Raw genomic sequence first — 23,139 nt, 5'->3', positions numbered from 1 at the left:
TCAAATGGACCAATACGGCAATGCCACGATGATCCATTTGGCAAAGTAAATCCATTGGGTATCCTTGTTGGTCTTCAGACAACAATTCTGATGGCTAAAGAACCAAATGGGACAGGCAAAAAAAACCAAAAAACAAAGGTCACCATCAGTAACACACTACAACGGCAGGGAATCACATCCCGCAGTGCCAGACGTGTTCCGCTGCTGAAGCCAGTGCATGTCCAGACCCGTCTGAAGTTTGCCAGAGAGCACATGGATGATACAGCAGAGGATTGGGAGAATGTCATGTGGTCAGATGAAACCAAAGTAGAACTTTTTGGTATAAACTCAACTCGTCATGTTTGGAGGAAGAAGAATACTGAGTTGCATCCCAAGAACACCATACCTACTGTGAAGCATGGGGGTGGAAACATCATGCTATGGGGCTGTTTTTCTGCCAAGAGGACAGGACGACTGATCCGTGTTAAGGACAGAATGAATGGGGCCATGTATCGTGAGATTTTGAGCCAAAACCTCCTTCCATCAGTGAGAACTTTGAAGATGAAACGAGGCTGTGTCTTCCAACATGACAATGATCCAAAACACACTGCCCGGGCAACAAAGGAGTGGCTCCGTAAGAAGCATTTGAAAGTCCTGGAGTGGCCTAGCCAGTCTCCAGACCTCAACCCCATAGAAAATCTGTGGCGGGAGTTGAAAGTCCGTGTTGCTCGGCGACAGCCCCAAAACATCACTGCTCTCGAGAAGATCTGCATGGAGGAATGGGCCAAAATACCAGCTACTGTGTGTGCAAACCTGGTAAAGACCTATAGTAAACGTTTGACCTCTGTTATTGCCAACAAAGGTTATGTTACAAAGTATTGCGTTGTATTTTTGTTATTGACCAAATACTTATTTTCCACCCTGATTTACGAATAAATTCTTTACAAATCCTACCATGTGGATTCATGGATTTTTTTTTCACATTCTGTGTCTCACAGTTGAAGTGTACCTCTGGTGCAAATTACTGACCTCTGTCATCATTTTAAGTGGGGGAACTTGCACAATCGGTGGCTGACTAAATACTTTTTTGCCCCACTGTAAATATTTAAAGATGGCAACTGAAAAATTGCTCAGAACTCTTTGTAATAAAATATTTTAATATTTTTCTCTGACTAATCAACTCACACACACACAGAGTCAGTTTTTTCTTTTCTATTGCACACTCCCTCCAACCTCTCCACCACTTGTTTACTGTGGTTTCCTCACACATGCCAGCTGATACACCCCTTTTCTAAATAATTTAATCTTGCTCTGTGGAAGAGACCTAAGCTTCCTGTTTGCATCTAGTAATACGAGTTCTTGTTGACACTGACTATCCTGCAAAAGCATTTGCAACACCTGGTGAATATTTCAATAAGGACAGATCATTAGAAACAATTAACATGACTTTGACTCCAACGGCGAGCAGAACGGAACCCCAGCTGTGACAGGGTTTAGAGCAGGACCTCTGTGAAAGAGAAAGAGATTCACAGGTAAATCTAAAGTATGCACCATGAATGCCGATTGGCTTGGAGAAAGCAGCGAGAAGGTGATTGGACTAGACCAGTGTTGTGTCCACACATACTATTGCATTTGTTCTGTAGATGCATTTACCAGAAGCGCTAGAGGGCGCTAGTGAGTATGTTGTTCTGGTTGTGGTTTTGAAGAAGAAAAAAGAAAAATAAAGAAAGGAGTCAACTCCGGTAATCCTCTGTTCCTACCTGCGTGTGTGTGTAATGCTTGCTGAACTAACACCACACAACAAGTGGCGACGAGAGTAGTGGTGATTAAGTTATGGCTCTGCTCTCTTTGCAACCCCCGGCTGTGTTCCTGGATTGCCCGGGCGAACCGAGAATTCCATTTGCTGCGTGGAAAAAGTTGTTCGATAACTACTTGCTGACGATCGGGGGTAATGACTTTGCTACGGAGAGGAAGAGGGCCCTGCTCATTCACTGCTTGGGAACGGAGGGACAACGAATCTACAGCGCCTTACCACTCGCTACGGATGATTACGAGGGATCCGTAAAGGCTTTGGAAACGTACTTTCATCCTAAAGTCAATGTTGTCGCCGAGAGATACCGTTTCAGGCAACGAGCCCAAGCTGTCGGTGAGTCTACAGATCACTACGTTGCAGCACTGCGTGAGCTCGTGAAACAATGTAAGTTCGGGGCTATGGAGAATGAAATGTTGCGGGATCAACTTGTAGAGAAGACAAATAATGCTCGTATACGTGAAAGACTGCTAATGGAGGAGGATTTGACGCTCGATCGAGCTTTGGAAATTGCTAGGCGTACAGAGGCTGCAATAGCTGATGCAAAGGCCATTGCTGTCGGTGAAACAAAGCCTGTTGCCGCTGTTCAAGTACAAAAGAAGATGCGCAAGCCAAAATACAAAGCAGCTAAAAAAACGGATACAGCTCCGACGTGCTACCGTTGTGGTTCAGCTGATCACAAAGCCAATGATAAATCCTGCCCCGCAAAAGACTGCAAATGTAATACGTGTGGGAAAATCGGACATCTTTCGAGAGTGTGTAAATCTTCTCATAAGCTTGTTAATGAAGTGACTGTTCCTGAAATGTGTGTTTTAACTGTTGACAATTGTGTCAGTGGTGATCCGGCTAAATTGATGTGCACTGTTGCTGTCACTGTACCAAATACTGCACAGGCATGCACTGTTAAGCTACTAGTAGACACAGGGTCTGGTGTTTCCATACTGCCTGAACATGTTTACAGCACAAATTTTGGCTCAGTTAAGTTAAGTAATCCAGCTGTTCAGCTTATTACATATTCAAAAGAGAAACTGGATGTATTAGGGTGTCTTAGAGCTGACATTACTTACAATGGCAAGAGTGCCTCCACAGATCTCTACATTGTGAGAACAGGAACACCCATACTGGGAATGGACTTGGTGACTGCCCTCCAGCTACACATAAAAGGGGGACAATTAGTTCTTGACAGTCCCAAGGTCTGTGCTGCACTCCAGCAAACCTCGGCTCTGCCCACTCAATGTAAACAGGAATGTGAGTCTCCAGTTGCATTCGGATGTGCAAAGGACTTTGTACATAAAGTGAAGGTGCGACCTGAAGTGAAGCCAATACAGCAGAAACTTCGACGCTTACCCCTGTCAGTCCGTGATGCTGTTTCCGCAGAACTCAAGAACCTTGAGGAACATGGCATCATAGAGAAAATTGATGCATCTGAATGGGTCTCCCCGATTGTAGTCACTAGAAGGAAGACTGGTGGCATACGCATGTGCGTTGATTTGAGAGAACCTAACAAAGCGGTGGTCGCTGACAGTCATCCCTTGCCACTGATAGAGGACATACTGTCTGAGCTGCGTGGGGCTGTCACGTTCTCCACCCTGGATCCTAAATCCGTCGACCATCAGCTGAAACTACATGAAGAGAGTAGAGGGCTCACTGCTTTCATTACACATGAAGGACTGTACCAGTACTGCAGAGTTCCCTATGGGTTGAGTTCAGCACCTGCAGCCTTCCAAAAGATGATGACACAAATCCTACGCGGCCAGAAAGGGGTGCAATGCTACCTTGATGATGTCATCATATACGGAACGTCAGAAGCTGAACATGAGGCCAACTTGCGTGCTGTGTTACACAGAATCAACAATGCAGGACTGAAACTCAATGTTGACAAATGTCAACTCCGTCAAACTACTCTGAGCTTTTTGGGTCAAAAGATCGGTCCAGAAGGTCTGCTGCCAGATGACTCTCATGTCACTGCCATCCTGCATGCTCCGCCCCCTACTGATCCTGCAACCCTGCGCTCATTTCTTGGCTTGAGTGCATGGTACAGCAAGTTTGTGCCAAATTACGCGACTGTTGTTGAACCTATGAGAGCTCTTCTGCGTAAGGACTGTTCATTCCACTGGAACGAAGCAGCTCAAGCAGCGTTTGATCAAGTCAAGCGAGGTCTGTCAAAGCGAGGTCTGTCAAAATCATGAAACCTAATAATTTTTTATCAGGTCACTACCTCATAGCAACTATAGTCACTGAAGGATTCAGTTTTCACCTTTTCTATTGTGCACTCCCTCCAACCTCTCCACCACTTGTTTACTGTGGTTTCCCCACACATGCCAGCTGATACACCTACTATCAGTCTATCTCCTCCCCCATCTTCTTTTCCAAATAATTTAATCTTGTTCTGTGGAAGAGACCTAAGCGTCCCGTTTACATCTAGTAATACGAGTTCTTGTTGACACTGACTATCCTGCAAAAGCATTTGCAACACCTGGTGAATTTTAGGATTCCATGCCTGCCCACTCTTGCATGCCACCACCAGACAGGCCTCAAATATTATATTTCTGCATTTCTTTGTTTTGGTTTAAGTGTCTTTGTGTACTTTGAGAACTTGTGTGAAAATGTGAGGATGTTCATTTTTAGATTTATTGAAAAATATAGTAAAAATACAAAAACAATATGCTGCTTGCTTTCATATTCCAAACAATGCCCAAAGGCAAGATTAAGATTGCATGCATATCTATTAGACATGTTGCATTTACTTGCGATCTCAGTCTTATGCTTCAGTGGGCAGGAATTCAAGCTTGAACATGACGTATAAATTGTTAAAACAAAAAAAACAAAAATAGGGTGTGTTTTCTTTCACTTTCATGACATATAACTCTCCATGAAGGGGGGAGATTGTGCAGACTTTTGCTTTAGAAGCACAATGAATAACAGTTCCTGTACTTCAGGCAACTTAAAACTCCATGAACACAAAATTCTACCTGCCATTTATGCCTTTGTTATGATTGTTGGTCTGGGAGGAAATGGATTGGGACTAAAGTCTCTGCTGCAGAAAAAGAAGAAACTTCGACACATTAATCTGTTCCTTCTGAACCTTGGAGTTGCAAATTTTTTGTTCCTGCTAACACTCCCATTTTTGTCAGCGTACTACTTTATGGACAGTAAATGGATATTTGGAGATGCCTTCTGCAAGATCACAAGATTCTGCTTCAACCTGAATTTATACGGCAGCATTGGATTCCTCACCTGTATAAGTGTGTACAGGTACCTGGCTATTGTCCATCCAATGAGGATGATGGGGAGAATAACTGTGACTCACTCTGTGGCTATCTCAGTTTTGGTTTGGCTGTTGGTGAGTGTTCAAAGTCTTCCAGATATCTTCTTCTCCAAAATCTCACCAAATAAAACTGAAGAATGCTACCATACCACCTCTAACGAGTATGTGGAGGATTATCTGAAATACAGTGTGGGTTGGACATTGACTGGGTTTGTTATGCCACTCCTTATTTTACTTGGCTGCTATGGACATGTGACTCTTGTTCTCTGTCATGCAAATACCATAAAGGAGGTGGTGAAAAAACGAGTTTTAAAGTTGTTATTCATCTTGTGCCTTCTCTTCTCGGTTTGTTACATCCCCTATCATATTTTCAAGAACCTCAGCCTTTATTCAAGAGTTTTGTCAAAACAGGGGAAATGTCCAGATTGGGATGAGGGAGTCTTTGGGGCTCACCAGATAAGTCGTGGAATTGTGTGTTTGAACAGTGTTTTGACTCCCCTGGTTTACCTCCATGTAAAGGATTTCCCTACTCGATTCCAACAGCTGCTCCAGCGAACTTGCCAGATCTTTAATTGGCCGAAATCAAGGAGTGGCAGAATCCCTGTGACACAGTCTGATAAAGTTTAACAAGTTTGCCATATGTTAGAAATCTTAAAAATGTTTTACATAACCAGCTCTACACACATGCATCTTTGTTGTAATTGTATTCACACTGTGTAAAATTCCACTGGTTTTGACTAAGTCAACATTAGCAGCCACTTAATAACAATATTTTATTTCTGATGCAAATATCTTGTGATCCTTGAAATGGACAACTGTGGCATGATTACAGCACCTCCTGCTAAATGCAATCAATAAATAAAGGTGCGATACATAAGTAAAGATCCTTTATTTTCCATGTAAAGCATCCTGGTAAAATGATGTTACATAGACAGCAGTGCCTAGAATTGGTACAGCTAATCATCTAATCAGCTAATATCTATGACACGCTTTCACCCACACCCCTTGGCTTATTATGAGAGGCCACCAAGACCCTCATAACACTATAGTTAAACAGTAATGTCATTATCTTACCTTTGTGGCAAAATATGCTGAAATGATAATGACCTGTACTTTATGTAGTGTCTAAATTATATATGTTTATTGTATTTAGCTTTATTTTGTATTGCATTTTTTCTTTTCTTTCCTAAACAAACTTTTGTATACTGTTTACATGATCAAAAATTAAACAAAAAATCAACACAACACCAACAGTTGCCTCAAGGTGTTTTATATTATAATGTAAAGATCCTACAATAGTATAGAAAAAATAAATAATTTTTAGAATTTTGCCACCCAAAAGGAGAGAAGGGCAATATCATACACAAGTGCATGTAGAGGCTTCTTGCCCCAGTTGGTCTTGTGTTGAAGTGTTCATGTTGATTTAAGATTTATAGATTATTTTTTTAACTTATATTGCAAAGGTTTAAGAACTACTCATGCAGACGGAGACTAACAAAGTAAAACAGGAAGAGACAAGCAGAGAACACAGAGATGAAAGACGTGATGAGCAAACTGACAACACACAACTGACACACGTACACACAGATGAGACAGAGACAGACTGGACGTGAAAGAGAACCAACCAAATCAGACAATGAACTAGGAAATAGAAACGTGGATAACTAAAGTAGGGAGCAGTGGAAAATAATACCAAGCTAGAAGACTAAACTGTTAGGGTGCCTGGGTCGTCGACCCAGTGTTTTGTGTTTTTGGTTCTTTGATTTAGTTTATTTCATTATATTCTAGCTGTGCCTTATGGTTTATAGGTTTATTCTTAGTTTAGGTTTTCTGTGTGGGTTTTGTTAGAGTTTTAGTGTTCTGGTTTTCTGTCTGTGATCCATAGTTGCTGTCTCCCCTGTCTGCTGTATCCTTGTGTCAAGTCATGCGTCTCTGTGTTATGTTTCCTGTTTTACTTTGAAAGTCCGTGTCTCATGTTAATGTGTCTGGTTTTAATTCCTTTGTCTCGTTAGGCCTGATTTGCCCCAGCTGTGTTTCCCTCCTGTTTCCCATTCCCTGATTGCTCCCTCTGTGTATTTAAGCCCCGTGTTTCTCTGTGTCTTTACTGTGATCTACCCTCATCTTGCTGTGCAGCCTGCCTGCCACCCTTGGAGTCTCAGTTGTGTTACCTTTTTGGAGTTCACGTTTTGCCTCTGAGTGTCTGCACTTTGGGTCCTTTTCCTGCCTGCACACAGCCGTTTCATAACATAAACAATGCACAACACATAATAAATCCAGACATACGGCACTGTGCAAAGGTTTTAGGCAGGTGAAAAAAAATATGCTGTAAACAAAGAATGCTTTCAAAAATGGAAGTGCTAATCTTTTATTTTCATCAAGTGAATGAACAAAAGAGAAAGCTAAGACAAATCAATATTTGGTGTGACCACCCTTTGCCTTCAAAACAGCATATACTGCTAGGCACACTTGCACACAGTTTTTGAACGAACTCGACTGGTAGGTTGTTCCAATCATCTTGGAGAACTAACCACAGATCTTCTGTGGATGTAAGCTTCCTCACATCTTTCTGTCTCTTCATGCAATCTCAGACACACTCGATGATGTTGAGATCAGGACTCTGTGGGGGCTGTACCATCGTTCCAAGTACATCTCTGACTTGCTCACTGTCTACAGCTCAGTCAGACCTCTCAAGGATCAGATTCAGATGTTTTACATGTTCCCAGAAATAGATCTCAGTCTACTAAGAGTGCTTTCAGTTATTGTTTTTTCTTTGGTTTTACTGTTTTCATTTCTTGTAGGAAGTTTAAAGACAAATCTGTCTTTATTTTCTGTGTTAAGCACACTGAGTTTTATTTATTTAACATATCATAAAGTGCTGTTACTTCATTACTTAAACAAAAAAGACAAAAAAGTTATCCACAATGATGGATTTTATATTTTCATGCAGTGTTTTTAAAAAGATAAAATAATCTACAGTCTTTGTGAAAAAGCAAGGAATTAGATGCATGAGATGTGTTGAAGAAAAAAATCTGACTTCAGGTCCTTTTTCCTTTTGTTTGCTGTGGTGGTGTGCTTATCAAAGTATACCTTTATAAGATGGATTTACAGACACAGAGAGTGGGTATGAGTGGGTAAACCAGACCACTGTTATTTATACCAGAAGGGTAACAGAGAGTAGTGGAAGGGTTGCTAATTACATACAAAGAACAAAAAGGTAAAAGTTAAAAGGGTTTTGTCACTGATCATGGGGTAACAGGCTACAATAACAGGAATAAAGATAAGGTTCATAAAAAAGCAAATGGCCACAGGAACAGGAGGCCACATTCCAAAGGTTCAGATCTATCAAAACAAATCAGAGGGTTACGGGATGATGCAAAGATGTTTATCTCAGCTCTGAAACCTGAAACTCAACATTTAGGGCTTCAAGCAACAACAGGTGCATTTGCTGTCCCTTCACTTCTTTCACTTTTAATTCTGCTACAAAGGAGAGAGGTTGTGTGGACAACATGTCAGGAATAGCAACTAATAAAACTTCCTTCTTTCGTTCAGACTATGAACATGTAACTCTGCCTGCTGTTTACACCTTTGTTTTTCTCATTGGTCTGGGAGCTAACGGATGGGCGGTGAGGTCCTTACTTCAGAAATGGAAAATTCTTGGACACATTAATGTGTTTCTTCTGAACCTTGGAGTTGCTAATTTTTTGTTCCTGCCAACTCTCCCATTTTTGTCAGCCTACTATTTTATGAGGAATAAATGGATATTTGGAGATGCCTTCTGCAAGATCACAAGATTCTGCTTCAACTTGAATTTATACGGCAGCATTGGATTCCTCACCTGTATAAGTGTGTACAGGTACCTGGCTATTGTCCATCCGATGAAAGCAAAGAGAAGGATCACTGTCCGTAATTCTGTGGTTATCTCAGTCATGGTTTGGCTGTTGGTGAGTGCTCAAAGTCTTCCAGACGTGCTCTTTCCCAAAAACTCAACAAATAGAACTGAAAAATGTCACCATACCACCTCTACAGAGTATGTTGAGAATTATCTGAAATACAGTGTGGGTTGGACATTGACTGGGTTTGTTATGCCTTTCCTTATTTTTCTTGGCTGCTATGGACATGTGACTCTTGTTCTCTGGCGCAAAAATACCATTAATAAGGTGGTGAAACAAAGAAGCTTAAAGTTGATGTTCATTTTGATTTTGCTCTTCTCGGTCTGTTACATCCCCTACCATATTTTTAAGAACCTTAGCCTTTATTCAAGAGTACTTTTTTCAACCAACAAGAAGTATCCATCATGGGATAAGACAGTCTTCTGTGCTCATCAGATCAGTCGTGGTCTTGTGTGTCTGAATAGTGTTTTGAACCCCCTGGTTTACCTCCATGTCATGGATATTCCTGCTCAGCTCCAACAGCTGCTTCAGCAGTTTCGTCAGACATTTACTCGTTTGTTTGTGTCAGAATACGGCAGTGTACCCATGGAACAAACAGTGACCACAACAATATCTTAACAGTAATTAGTGACTTTGACTTTGTCTTTTAGAGTAGAGTGTAAAGACTGTTTTACGTATTATACTGTCTATACTATCTTTTTCGGGATAACGGTTTTGGCTCAAATGGATTTATAAATAAAAAAGCTTTGTTTCTGTGTTTGTTGTTCTTCTGTTGCCCTGCATCGAAAATTGCATTATTGAAAATTGCATTATTCAAATCCTTTACAGCAACATCTTTTTTTGTCACATTGAAAATATAAACAACCACTGAGACATGACTACACATGCGTAGGGGATTGGAGGCAAGACAACAGAAACTAAAGACCAGATAAGAAAGCTAAGGTGATCTCAACAAATGCTAAACAGAGGAATAGCTATAGTAACTAACACAAGGAACTGCTTCTTAACCTGCCATAGAAATGCTGGGTCACAGACCCAGGACCGTGACACTTTTAATTTAAGCAAAGATCAGGAAAGAGCGCTGGCAGATTAGTATCATTTATTTTATGTTCACTGACACAGTTTTCAGGTTAGTAACCACTTTTCTTTAGATTTGTGTAGGTTATGTGTACAGCAAAATAATTTCCCATAAAAAACATCTGCTGGATTATTGCGTTTGTATAGCAGTAGAACAGTGTTGGTGAAATTTAATCAACATTAACTTTTGTTTCATGCCTACTATAAGTCAGCTTGGCAGTGAACATGTGATTCATATTTGACATAAGATACACAATATTTGGCTTTTAAGATAAGATAAGATAAGATAAGATAAGATAAGATAAGATAAGATAGAACTTTATTAATCCCTCGGGTGGGTTCCTCTGGGAAATTCGACTTCCAAAAAAAGCACAGCAACGACCAAAGTTACAGTTACAGAACTGTTATATATATATACACACACACACACACAGAGACAAATATAAATAAAATATACAAAGGGGATAAATAGAATAAATAGGAATAAAAAATAAAAAAGTTTGCTCTGGAATTCTAATGTATAGTATTTGATGTATACTGCTCTAAGCAAGGGCACACACACACACACACACACACACACACACACACACACACACACACACACACACACACACACACACACACACCCTAGATTCATTATTTTTATAAGTCATAACATTTTTTGAACTGTAAATGACAGTAAAGAGTTATCCTTTCTAAGAAAGTAATTGATGGATTTCTAACTATAATATTTTTTTTATGTATTTCTCTCCATCTTTTTGAACTTAAAAATGTAAAATGTTTAATTGACTATTTTAAAAAAATGTATTTAAAGTCTTCAATTTAATTTAAAGACTTTTATTTAAAGACAAAATTTTACTTTCACATTCTTTTCTTGTTAATCCCATACTGTACAACTAGTCTGTCAAATGAAATAAAGTCTGTTCATTCTAATATATGTTGTAAGTATTTCATTCCTTGACAACTCCAATCTGGGAAGGTAATCATATTAATGTTCTGTATTATGTCACAGTTGTTCCAGATTAGTGTATGTTTGCATGAGATTAATGAAGTCATTTTTAGAAACTTCCACCATGCTTTCAGAGAACTTTTGCTTTCACATTTAAACTCCAAACAGAGGGAGACTTTAACCTTTTGTTTCAATCATAAAACTGCCGACAGGTTGGGTGAGCAGTTTTATGATGTTTTATAATAATAATAAACTTTATTTATAAAGCACACTTAAAACCAAGGGTATACCAAGGTGCTTAATAAGTAACATAGAGAGTAAAAGGAAGATAATAGAAATAGGACCAAAGCAAGTACTAGGTATGCAAGCAGATAACTGTCACTGATACATGGGAGAAGCAGCAGATACAGAACAAACAAGGAATTAAATTAGCATAAAAGTGCATAATGTAAAATCATAAGTGAAATGTTAACTAGAAGGAATGAATATATATATCTTAGGGGTGCTACAATGTATCTGTATTGAATGGTTCAATACAGTGCTTTTGGTTCGGCACGCATATGTATTGAGCAATGCTGAATTTTTAATTTATTTTATCAACTTTTCCTCTGACGATGCTGTCTGTGTTGAGAGCTCAGTGGATCTGCGTTCGACTACTCTGCCTAGGCTGCACTGTCGAGCTCAGATCCACTGAGTACCCATACGCATTCACTCATGCTAGCGAGACAGAAGTTAAGCTCGTTGCAACATGGCAACTGCCTCAACGCTACCCGAAATTGAACCTCCTCTACCATCATTGAGATCTGGCGTTTGGAACTATTTTGGTTTTCATGTGAAGCATGACCCTGATGGTAAGCGTGGACAAAACAGTAAGTCGGACGTGCCAGGCAATGCTCAATTACATCGGTGGAAACAGACAAGCACGCATGCTACAAACTTTACCCGAGACAGCCGTTAGCACATGATTCTTAGAGGGCAAAAGAAACAGGGCAATGGCTACTTTTATAGCTGTCGACATGCGACTATTTTCTGTTGTAGAAAACAACGGGTTTCAGGAAAGGCTGAGAGTACTTGAGCCCCGTTACAACTAAGTGCTAGCACTCCAGAAGATGAGTGTGAGGGGAGGTTCTTCAGAGAGTAGTTCCTTTTAAGGGGGCCTGATATGTTTAATATGCTGCTGAGAATATACCCCAGAAGAAGGGTACAGTATAGCTTTTCCACATATGAGTGATTTCTCGAGTTAAAAGAAACATGTATAATTTTAATCAATTACAAATTTAAAAAGGCATGAACATTTTTTTGTATCGAAAAAATATCGAACCAAGACACGAAAGTATTGAACTGAACCGAATACCATTTGCTAAAATGAGATTTACATGTATTAATACTGACTGCTAGCCTTTTAGACAAGGACAAGGACATTCTTTGTCGGCCTACTGTCAACCTCATGTTTACAGTACAGTATTTACTTTTAGAAATCTCTTATGTCTTAAATTACACACCAGGGTGTGTATTAAATTGTTGGTGTAGTGCATTTCAAGAGTCACAGAATCACAGAATGCTAATTCAGTGCTATTCCATAACAGCTAAAACACCGTCACTCTCCGCTAACACCTGAACCGGAATGTTTCCTGTCTATTTTTATTTATTTTTACTTTTACTTTTTTTTTAATTTTTGTTTTTTTCTCTCTCTCTCTGTCTTCTTTTTCATCCCTCCAGCTCATCCTTCTCCTTGCTTGTTTTTACGCCCTTCTTTCTTTCACTGCATGGATCACCTGTTTCCCTATGCAACCACAAACAACACCCTCTATTTCTACACACTCACACAGCATGATCACACACACATATGTGATTAACGGGAGCACATTCACCACAGCCTCACAGGGACATATAGGTCACGCACACTCAAGCTCATACACTCCTGGTCATATTAGTTAATATGCTCACACATAATCAGACTTATGGAGCCTCTCGCCACACATTTTTCTTCTTTTTATTTACAAACAAGTGATGTTTTTCCATTCTCTTCACCCATCTAAGCGGAACACGCAGCGTTCATCATTACATCATTACATCATTACGCACAGGGGAAAGAGGTCAAAGATATTTAACCAGCTCAAAAAACAACATGCAGGCATTGCTTTATTACAAGAAACTCAGAATTATCACAGGTTTAAACACCTGAGTTTCCTAATGTGTTCGCAGCCTGTTACAATTCTAGACAAAGGGTAGTAGCAACTTTAATTCATAACTTTCACATTCCAAACAAGGCCCAAAGGCAAGATTAAGATTGCATACATATCTATTAGACGTGTTGCATTTACTTTAGATCTCAGTCTTATGCTTCAGTGTGCAGGGTTTCAAGGTTGAACATGACGTATAAATTGTAAAAAAATAAAAAAGGGTGTGTTTTCTTTCACTTTATGACATAGAACTCTCCATGAAGGGGGAAGATTGTGCAGACTTTACTTTAGAAGCACAATGAATAACAGATCCTGTACTTCAGGCAACTTAAAACTCCATGAACACAAAATTCTACCTGCCATTTATGCCTTTGTTATGATTGTTGGTCTGGGAGGAAATGGATTGGGACTGAAGTCTCTGCTGCAAAAAAAGAAGAAACTTCGACACATTAATCTGTTCCTTCTGAACCTTGGAGTTGCAAATTTTTTGTTCCTGCTAACACTCCCATTTTTGTCAGCGTACTACTTTATGGACAGTAAATGGATATTTGGAGATGCCTTCTGCAAGATCACAAGATTCTGCTTCAACTTGAATTTATACGGCAGCATTGGATTCCTCACCTGTATAAGTGTGTACAGGTACCTGGCTATTGTCCATCCAATGAGGATGATGGGGAGAATAACTGTGACTCACTCTGTGGCTATCTCAGTTTTGGTTTGGCTGTTGGTGAGTGCTCAAAGTCTTCCAGATATCTTCTTCTCCAAAATCTCACCAAATAAAACTGAAAAATGCTACCATACCACCTCTAACGAGTATGTGGAGGATTATCTGAAATACAGTGTGGGTTGGACATTGACTGGGTTTGTTATGCCACTCCTTATTTTACTTGGCTGCTATGGACATGTGACTCTTGTTCTCTGTCATGCAAATACCATAAAGGAGGTGGTGAAAAAACGAGTTTTAAAGTTATTATTCATCTTGTGCCTTCTCTTCTCGGTTTGTTACATCCCCTATCATATTTTCAAGAACCTCAGCCTTTATTCAAGAGTTTTGTCAAAACAGGGGAAATGTCCAGATTGGGATGAGGGAGTCTTTGGGGCTCACCAGATAAGTCGTGGAATTGTGTGTTTGAACAGTGTTTTGACTCCCCTGGTTTACCTCCATGTAAAGGATTTCCCTACTCGATTCCAACAGCTGCTCCAGCGAACTCGCCAGATCTTTAATTGGCCGAAATCAAGGAGTGGCAGAATCCCTGTGACACAGTCTGATAAAGTTTAACAAGTTTGCCATATGTTAGAAATCTTAAAAATGTTTTAAATAAACCAGCTCTACACGCATGCATCTTTGTTGTAATTGTAATCCCACTGTACAAAATTTCACTGGTTTTGACTAAGTCAGTGCGGCACCCCTGAGTATTTTGGGCATCGAGAACAAGTCTCAGATGTGTTCCTTATGTGTTCGTGCAAGAGGTTGTCAAATGTGCAGAGAGGCTCAGCTTGGTGACCTCTGTAGACACTGCTACCGTTGTGGTCAGGAGGGTCACCTGTCTCAAGGGTTTAGACAGGAAACAGGAGCGGGCTACTGAGCTACATCCCACAGTAGCCCACTCATCATCCAGGTCCCAGATAAATCCTGTCTCTGTGCAAAACATCTCGAATCAACAAGCACCACAAAATGACTCTACACACACTGAAACTGCCCCCAAAGAGCCAAACAGCAACAAATTGACAAGCGACACATCTAATGGTTATATACTAGGGGTGCAACGATATTCGTATCGATATTGAACCGTTCGATACAGTGCTTTCGGTTCGGTACGCATATGTATCGAACAATACAATTTTTTTCAATTTTTTTTTTTTTTTTTTTTTTTTTGTGTCCCGTTTGGATCTATAGCCATCAGAATTGTTGTCTTGAGGCCAAGAAAGATGCCAAGAGGATTTATTTTAAGTGGATCATCATATTGGTCCATTTGATTGACCTTTATTATAATTATGAATTTATTTTATTTTCAGTTGCAAACGGGACAGACATGACTGTGGGATAGGACAGGGGGAAAGAATGAAAGAAAGAGGGGGAGAGAAAGAAAGAAAACCAAAGGGGAGAAAAAAAAAACAATACAAAATTTGTAATTTATTTTATCAACTTTCCTTCTGACGATGCTGTCTGTGTTGAGCGCTCAGTGAATCTGCATTTGACTACTCCGCCTAGGCTCGAGAGTGCAGCCTAGGCGGAGTAGTCGAACGCAGATTCACTGAGCACTCAACACAGACAGCATGGTCAGAAGGAAGAGCGCAGGGCAAGCTAGCGAGACAGAAGTGGACCTCCCCACCCTCATTCAGATCTGGCGTTTGGAATTATTTTGGTTTTCATGTGACGTATGACCCTGAAGGTAAGCGAGTCATGGACTAAAGTAAAACAGTATGTTGGATGTGCCATGCAATGCTCAATTACATGGGTGGGAGCTAGTGTGTTAGCGCAGTTAGCTCGTTAACGTGTTGGCCGTCTAGCCCCTCTGTATAGGGTAGCTCGTTAACGGAGATTTGCCGTGTTGTGGCGTTAAGGTTATTTCAACGAGATTAACCTGAAAGCACTAGTGGGAACACAACGAATATGACTGCACATTTACACCGACATCATCCTAGTGCAAAGACAAAAACAACAAGCATGCATGCTACAAACTTTAGCCGAGTCATTTAGACAGCTGTTAGCACAGGATTCTCCTTATGGAGACCTGATATGTTTAATATGCTGCTGAGAATATAGCCCAGAAGAAGCGGATAGTATAGCTTTTATTTTGGAAAGAGACATTTCTCTGTAATAAACTCTCTTTTCCAAAGATGAGTGATTCCTCAATCAGATACAGGGCTCGCAATATCGCTAGCCCGACGTCCCGGGGCTATCTCTGCCCTGCCTGTCGGGCTATTGTAGGAAGGAAAAATATATGTCAATGCTTTTGCATTCTTTCAGAAATGTAGCTGGGTAATTATGTCATTGGCATCGGTGAGCCACTGTCAATATGTGACATATTGAAATCGTGTTTGAATTTGCGCTTGTTTTTTTGCTTTCACTTTGCAATCGCGCGAACTGTGTATAGAGAGCGACAGCACTGATCTGTGAGTGATGATAATTTGTGCACCAATTCCTCTGACATCGTCTTATTAATTGTTAGCTTACTATGCAAACATGACAAGTGAAATCTCCCGCAGCTTAAACATGTGAGAGGTTGATCGCGCAGAGAATCGATGAGCTTATGTGAGTGCGGCAGGATATATATTTCACTACGATGACCTGGATGACTGAGAACCTTCACAGACAGATATATATTTTAGTTCTGCTGAGCCAAATAAGACAGGTCAGGGTGAAGAAGTGACAGCCAAAGAAAAGCTTACCACAAAACGGAGAAGTTATGACAAATCAGACTATAAGGCAAAAAGAAAGTGCAGCTTTATGGTTTCATGGACAAAAGAATTTCTGTGGCTGCAATATGACGAGCTAAAAAACAACACGCACAAGGGTTAGGGTTAAATTTAAAAACTGTACTTTTGTGTTAAAATATATATTTATAATTTTAATAAATGACAAATTAAAAAGGCATGAACATTTTTTTTTGTATCGAAAAAATATCGAACCGTGACACCAAAGTATCGAACCGAACCGAACCGTGAATTTTGTGTATCGTTGCACCCCTATTATATACCCTGAAAACAGCAAACCAAGCTCATCAGTCTCACTGGGAAAAGATGTACAGTTCAGTGTCACCTGGATAAGGCACCAGTAGAGGCCCTGTGGGACACTGGAGCTCAGGCAAGTCTTATTAAGAATGAGTGGCAAAAACAACACCTACCACCTCAGGCCACTTGCTGAGGTTTTGGGAACAGAACCTCCTGTCGCTTTAGCAGCTTATGATAGTGAAATCCCATATGATGGGTGGATAGAGACAGAATTCTATTTGGACTGTAACCCTGAAAATTGTCTTCTAGCTCCAATGCTTGTATCCAGTGACCCCAGTGTTGCTCAACTGCCCATTACTGGATTTAATGTAATAGAGGAAGTTGTGCGTAAATGGGGCAAGTGTCAACCAAGATCACGCAACATTCAAAAAATCTGCCAGATCATGTCAGTATTGGTAAACACTGCTAAATCAGTGCTAAAACTATTGCAGTCACCAGACCAAAGCCAAAGTTTGGGCACAGTACTGGCAGGAAAGAGAGGACGATGTCTGGCTGCTGAACAGATTACCACGACATATGTCCGTGCACATATTGGAGCGCAGTTTTCAGGACAGAGTCTGTTGTTTGTCTCAAATGAACCATCAGAGTTGCCTGAGGGTCTTGTCAACTTAATTCCTCACACTGTTCTAGGACATCTGGAAGAAATAAAAGCAGTGTACCCCATCACCCCTGAAAAGACGCAAGACTCGGTGGAGCAGATTTCTTCACAGTCTCCTATACAGGTAAATGAGGATATTAACACACCCTCCTCCAGCCATAAGCCACCTCAGTGGGACCCACCAGTTAAGATGGACCATCTCAGTAAAAATGAACAACAAACTGTGAGACAGCTGTTAAGAGAGGAATGTCATGCTTTTGCTTATGATGATAAAGATGTTGGGTGCATCCCCAGCTTAAACATGCACATCACATTGCATGACACAACACCTGTTCGAAAGACCTACATATCCATGCCAAAACCTCTGCACCAAGAGGTCAAAGACTATCTTCAAGATCTGCTGAACCATGGATGGATTTCAGAGTCCAGGTCACCCTACTCATCTCCAATTGTCTGCGTTCGGAAAAAGTCAGGTGAACTGAGATTGTGCTGTGATTACAGGGAATTCAACCGGAAGTCAGTACCAGACACGCACCCAATTCCCAGAATTCAGGACATGCTAGATTCCCTTCATGGCAGCTCCTGGTTCTCTGTTCTGGATCAGGGGAAAGCATACCATCAGGGGTTCCTGGACCCTGACAGCCTTCATCACACCTTGGGGCTTATACCAGTGTAACTGCATACCCTTTGGCCTCAGCTCAGCCCCCGCAGAGTTCAGCGGAGCATGGAGGACTGCTTAAGGGGCCTGCGGGATGTAATCTGTAAGCCATATTTGGACGACAACCTAGTCCACTCTCCTTCATTTGATACTAATCTTGAACACATCAGAGCTGTCCTACAGAGATACCAAAAACATGGTATCAAACTCAGCCTACAGAAATGTGACATTTTCAAGAGAAAGGTATGTTTCCTTGGTCGGATGGTGTCTGAAGAGGGATATACCATGGACACAGTGGAAATAGTTTCTGTACAAGCTCTCAGAAACAAACCACCATCCACAGTGGGGGAACTGAGTTGGGTCCTAGAATTCCTGTCCTACTATAGGTCCTATAGTATATATGGATAAGGTCTTCAATCACTTTGCTCTGAACTTTGCTTTCCCAGCACGAATCCACCATGACATGGGCAGGGGATTTGAGAATCACATGTTTTCCCAGCTGCAAAAAAGTCTGTGGTCTGCATGGTTCTCACACTACCCCATATCATCCACAAGGATGGGCAAGTGGAGCGTTTCAACAGAACTTTATTGTCCATGTTGAGAACACTAACTAACCTTGAAAAGGCAGACTGGAAGTAGTCACTGGCAAAAGTAGTGCACGCCTACAACTGCACTCGGAATGAGGCTACAGGATTTTTCCTGTACTCTTTGTTGTTTGGCCGTACTCCGAGACTTCCTTTAGACATCTTGTTCAACTTGCCTTCACAGGAACAGCAATTAAGCTACGTGGAGTATGTGACAAAATAGCAACCCCGAATGAAGGAGGCCTATGAGACTGCATCTATGGCAGCCCAGAAAGAAGCTTCAAGAGATAAACTGTCAGATCTACGGAGCTCAACATCACCCAGGGAACAGTGTCCTGCTCCACAGCCTCAAAGAGCAAGGAGGCCCAGGCAAGCTTCAGTCACACTGGGAGGACACAGTATATGTGGTGGTGAATCAAAAAAGCCCTGACATCCCAGTTTATGAGATCAAGCCAGAGAGGGGAGGAAAAAGCCGCACAGTACACAGGAACCTGTTGCTTGCATGTGACAGCCTACCTGTAGAAAAACCACACAGACAGGAGCAAAACAAAAGATGTAAAAGCCTAAGACAAAAGGGGGTGGGGGTGGGGGGGGGGAGAAGTTCAACAACATCTACTACAGCAAGACAAGGACATAGAGAGTGAAGATGAGGGTGAGGTTGTCTGAAGGTTTCCACAGCAAAATAGTACCACCAGCATTATCCCTCAAACCCTGAAATCTGAGGTGGGTGAACAACAACTGGGAAAGCCTCAAACCGCTTCTGTAGATGTAGGCTTCCTCACATCTTTCTGTCTCTTCATGTAATCCCCTTCCTGTTGTCCCTTTCTTACAGGACAACAGAATAGGTACACGAACCTGAGTTGCAGACAATAGAGCAACATTACAACCAACAGAAGTCCCAAGATGAGCAAATATCAGATGAACAACAAGATGAGCAAGGAAACAGTGACTCGAGCAGTGAACAAGGGTTGTCACCTGTCCTCAAACACCCCAAGAGAGAGTGACAACAGCCCAAACTGCTGACATACGACGTGTTAGGACAACCCACAGTCAGACAAGCTGATATGGACAATATTAAAACGGGAGCTATTTGCACCCAGGGACTGTGGAGGCCTTGGTGGCCTGAAGATATATACCAGCAAGGTGTGAGAGACAGTAATAAGAAACTGATCCAGAATAAAGACATTAACCCTCTGGGGTCGACGGATGTGACGGCACGTCAAGATCACATGACCAATTTAAGACGAAACAGCTACAAGATGCAGCGAGTCAGAAACTCCATATAACCTTGGGTCAGACTATATACCAGTCTTTAAATTGTGTCGATAGGCCATGTAAAAGCAGAGTTATGAAGAAAAATACACACAATGTTTTTTTCTGAACAAAACAGTGGTGTTTACAGCGGGAAGAAATGGTAAAAACTGTGTTTTCTAAGGACAGCGCCAGCAAACACTCTCTGCTGGCGAGTGGAAAACGAAAAAACACCCCTTCCCTTTTGGTGTTAAAGTGTGCCATTTCAACCAATCAAAAAATGATATGGCAACATGTGGGACTTGGTTGTTTAGGAAGAGGGGGAAATTTTAGGAGTGATGCCCGTGAGAGAAAGCGAGTGAGTGAAAGAAAGAGAGAGAGCGAGTTTTCACATGTGAGACATTAGTGACGTGTAGCGTGTTTGGAGGCTATAGTTAGCGTGTTGTGTAGTCAATGTTTTGTTTTGTGTGTCAGTTATACAAGTGAATGTCACATTTGCTCCAAAAAACCCACCAAAGGAAGATTCTGGTGTAAACACCGTCTCCACATGGAAAACAGGACTGAAACACCTCCTGTTGTCAGACCTGCAGGGTTTAGGCCTGTGGTGTTCTCCTCTGTCTTATAGTGGACACAAATTCTTATTTGATGCAAAACACCTGATTGTTTTGTAAATAGTTTTAAATGGTTATATAAAAAACTCCTGAGGCCATGGCTGCATTTTAGGTAAATAGTACCATATAACTTTGTTTGAAAAACTTGTGAATAATTTTCAGAAATGTACCATTTCTATTTGCATTTCAAGTTATGAAAATGTTTCGTTTTAAACATGTTTGTGGTTTTTACAGTAAAAAATATAACTTTTTTCTACTCTGATTTGTATTTTTCTTTGTCTGAATTTAGATCAATTGTTCTAATATAGTATGTCAAAATGAAAAAAATAACTCAAATTTCTGATATTTGAGGTTGTGCTGAAAATAATGATACCATGGACAGCAAGATAAACAGTTTTTAAAAGTAAAATATAGAGGTAAAATCCAAATTAGTGAAAAACGGCCAATTATACCCTGGACCCCAGAGGGTTAACATGAACATTGTGACAAGCACAATAGAGCAAACACACCACCAAAAGACAATGGACAGAATGGTGTGGCTGAACATATGATGGTGATGACCATCTGTAAAAGTGCCTTAATATGTAAACAAATTTAGTGTATTGTTGTCCAAATATTGAGTCTGGTTACAGTTGAAAATTCATAGTAACTTGTTCATTAACCTTGAGGAAGAAAAATTACTTGGCACAACATGAATCATGATTAGCTTCTACTATGAGTTTTAATTTGCTGAATGTAACATAGTGTGGGAAATGTTTCATGGAACAGATGTCATTAGTATGTGTAACCATAATTGTTACTCAGGGATAAGTATACTAGTAGTACAAAAGAAATGTACTGATAACAGCAAACATGTGAAAAAAGTTTGGGAAAAATAGAATCCTTTTTTTCTCACACCATTTTTTTGTTTTTGTTTTTGTTGTTACAATAGTTTGCATCAGCACAGAGCAAAAAGCTCATTTGCTCCCACCTGATGTGATATTAGGGCGATATTTAGTTTCGGCAGTAGGTGGCAGTGGCGGCTCAGACAAACGGGTGACAGGCAAAATAATCCCTGACAAAAGTAACGCAGGCCAGTTATTGTAATGGAAGCCGTCAGTAACACAGAACTCTTTTGCTGTGTTTCAGCACAATAAACTGCTCCTCACATACAAGGTCTTAAATAATCAGGCCCCATCTTATCTGAATGACCCTGTAGTACCATATCACCCCATTAGAGCACTTCGCTCTCGCACTGCAGGCTTACTTGTTTTTCCTAGAGTATTTAAAAGTAGAATGGGAGGCAGAGCCTTCAGTTTTCAGGCCCCTCTTCTGTGGAACCAGCTTCCAGTTTGGATTCAGGAGACAGACACTATCTCTACTTTTAAGATTAGGCTTAAAACTTTCCTTTTTGCTAAAGCATATAGTTAGGGCTGGATCAGATGACCCTGAAATATCTTGTGATCCTTGAAATTAACTACTGTAGCATGATTACAGCACCTCCTGCCAAATGCAATAAATAAATAAAGGTGGGATACATAAGTAAAGATCCTTTAATTTCCATGTAAAAATCATGGTGTTACATAGTAGCTAGAAGTGGTACATATTCAAATAATCTATCAGCCAATAACTTGTACTTTATGTAGTATCTAAATTATAATAGAAATATGTTTATTGTATTTTTGCTTTGTTTTGTATAGCATTTTTTTCTTTTCCTTCCTAAATAAACTTCTGTATATTGTTTACATGATTGGAAATTAAACAAAAAATGAACACAATACCAACAGTTGCCTCAAGGTGTTTTATATTGTAAGGTAAAGATCCCACAACAGTACAGAAAAAAATAAATAACTTTAAGAAGAAAGTATTGCCACCCAAAAGGAGAGAAGGGCAATATCATAATATCATGTAGTATAGTAGAGGCTCCTTGCCCCAGTTGGTCTTGTGACATCTTTCTGTCTCTTCATGTATCTCAGACACACTCGATGATGTTGAGATCAGGACTCTGTGGGGGCTGTACCATCATTCCCAGTACATCTCTGACTTGCTCACTGTCTACAGCTCAGTCAGACCTCTCAAGGATCAGATTCAGATGTTTTACCTGTTCCCGGAAATAGATCTCAGTCTACTAAGAGTGCTTTCAGTCATTGTGGTTTTGTTCTTTGGAACAAGCTGCCTGCTGACATAAGATTTGTGCGTTTATTCAAAAACAAACTTAAACCCTTTTTATTCACACAAGCCTATCTATACATTATTGGTGATATGTTCTGATGTTGTTTTATTTTTGTTTGTTTTTTGTTTTGTGTTACTGTTTTCATTGCCTTTAGGAAGTGCAAAGCCACACATGTTTGCCTTTATTTTCTGTATTTTATTTTATATGTCATAAAGTACTGTTACTTCATTACTTAAACAACAAAAGATAAAAAAAGGTATCCACGCTGATGTTTTCGTGTTTTTAAAAAGATAAAATAATCAACAGTCTTTGTGAACAAGCCAGGAGTTAGATGCATGAGATGAGTTGAAGAAAATAAAATGCAAAAAGAAACAGGGCTCTGTGTGCGGGCAGG

At 40.4% G+C, this 23,139-nt stretch overlaps 1 protein-coding gene and 1 pseudogene across 2 annotated transcripts; both read left to right on the top strand.

Moving 5' to 3' along the window:
• Nucleotides 1-4,781: 4,781 nt before the first annotated feature.
• LOC308407331 (P2Y purinoceptor 1-like) lies at nt 4,782-9,565 on the top strand (the record flags this gene model as incomplete). Its single annotated transcript, XM_080898896.1, has 2 exons — nt 4,782-5,528; nt 9,398-9,565. The coding sequence occupies 2 exons, from the start codon at nt 4,782-4,784 to the stop codon at nt 9,563-9,565; spliced, it is 915 nt and encodes a 304-aa protein (XP_080755022.1).
• Nucleotides 9,566-13,413: 3,848 nt separating this feature from the next.
• On the top strand, nt 13,414-14,435 carry LOC308406805 (P2Y purinoceptor 1-like; annotated as a pseudogene). The gene has a single exon. The product of its transcript is annotated as a P2Y purinoceptor 1-like (transcript).
• The last annotated feature ends 8,704 nt before the right edge of the window (nt 14,436-23,139 follow it).

The sequence above is a fragment of the Rhamphochromis sp. 'chilingali' genome (assembly GCF_963969265.1).
Source record: "Rhamphochromis sp. 'chilingali' genome assembly, chromosome: 12".
Taxonomy (NCBI): domain Eukaryota; kingdom Metazoa; phylum Chordata; class Actinopteri; order Cichliformes; family Cichlidae; genus Rhamphochromis; species Rhamphochromis sp. 'chilingali'.
This window is presented reverse-complemented; position numbering and strand designations above follow the sequence as displayed.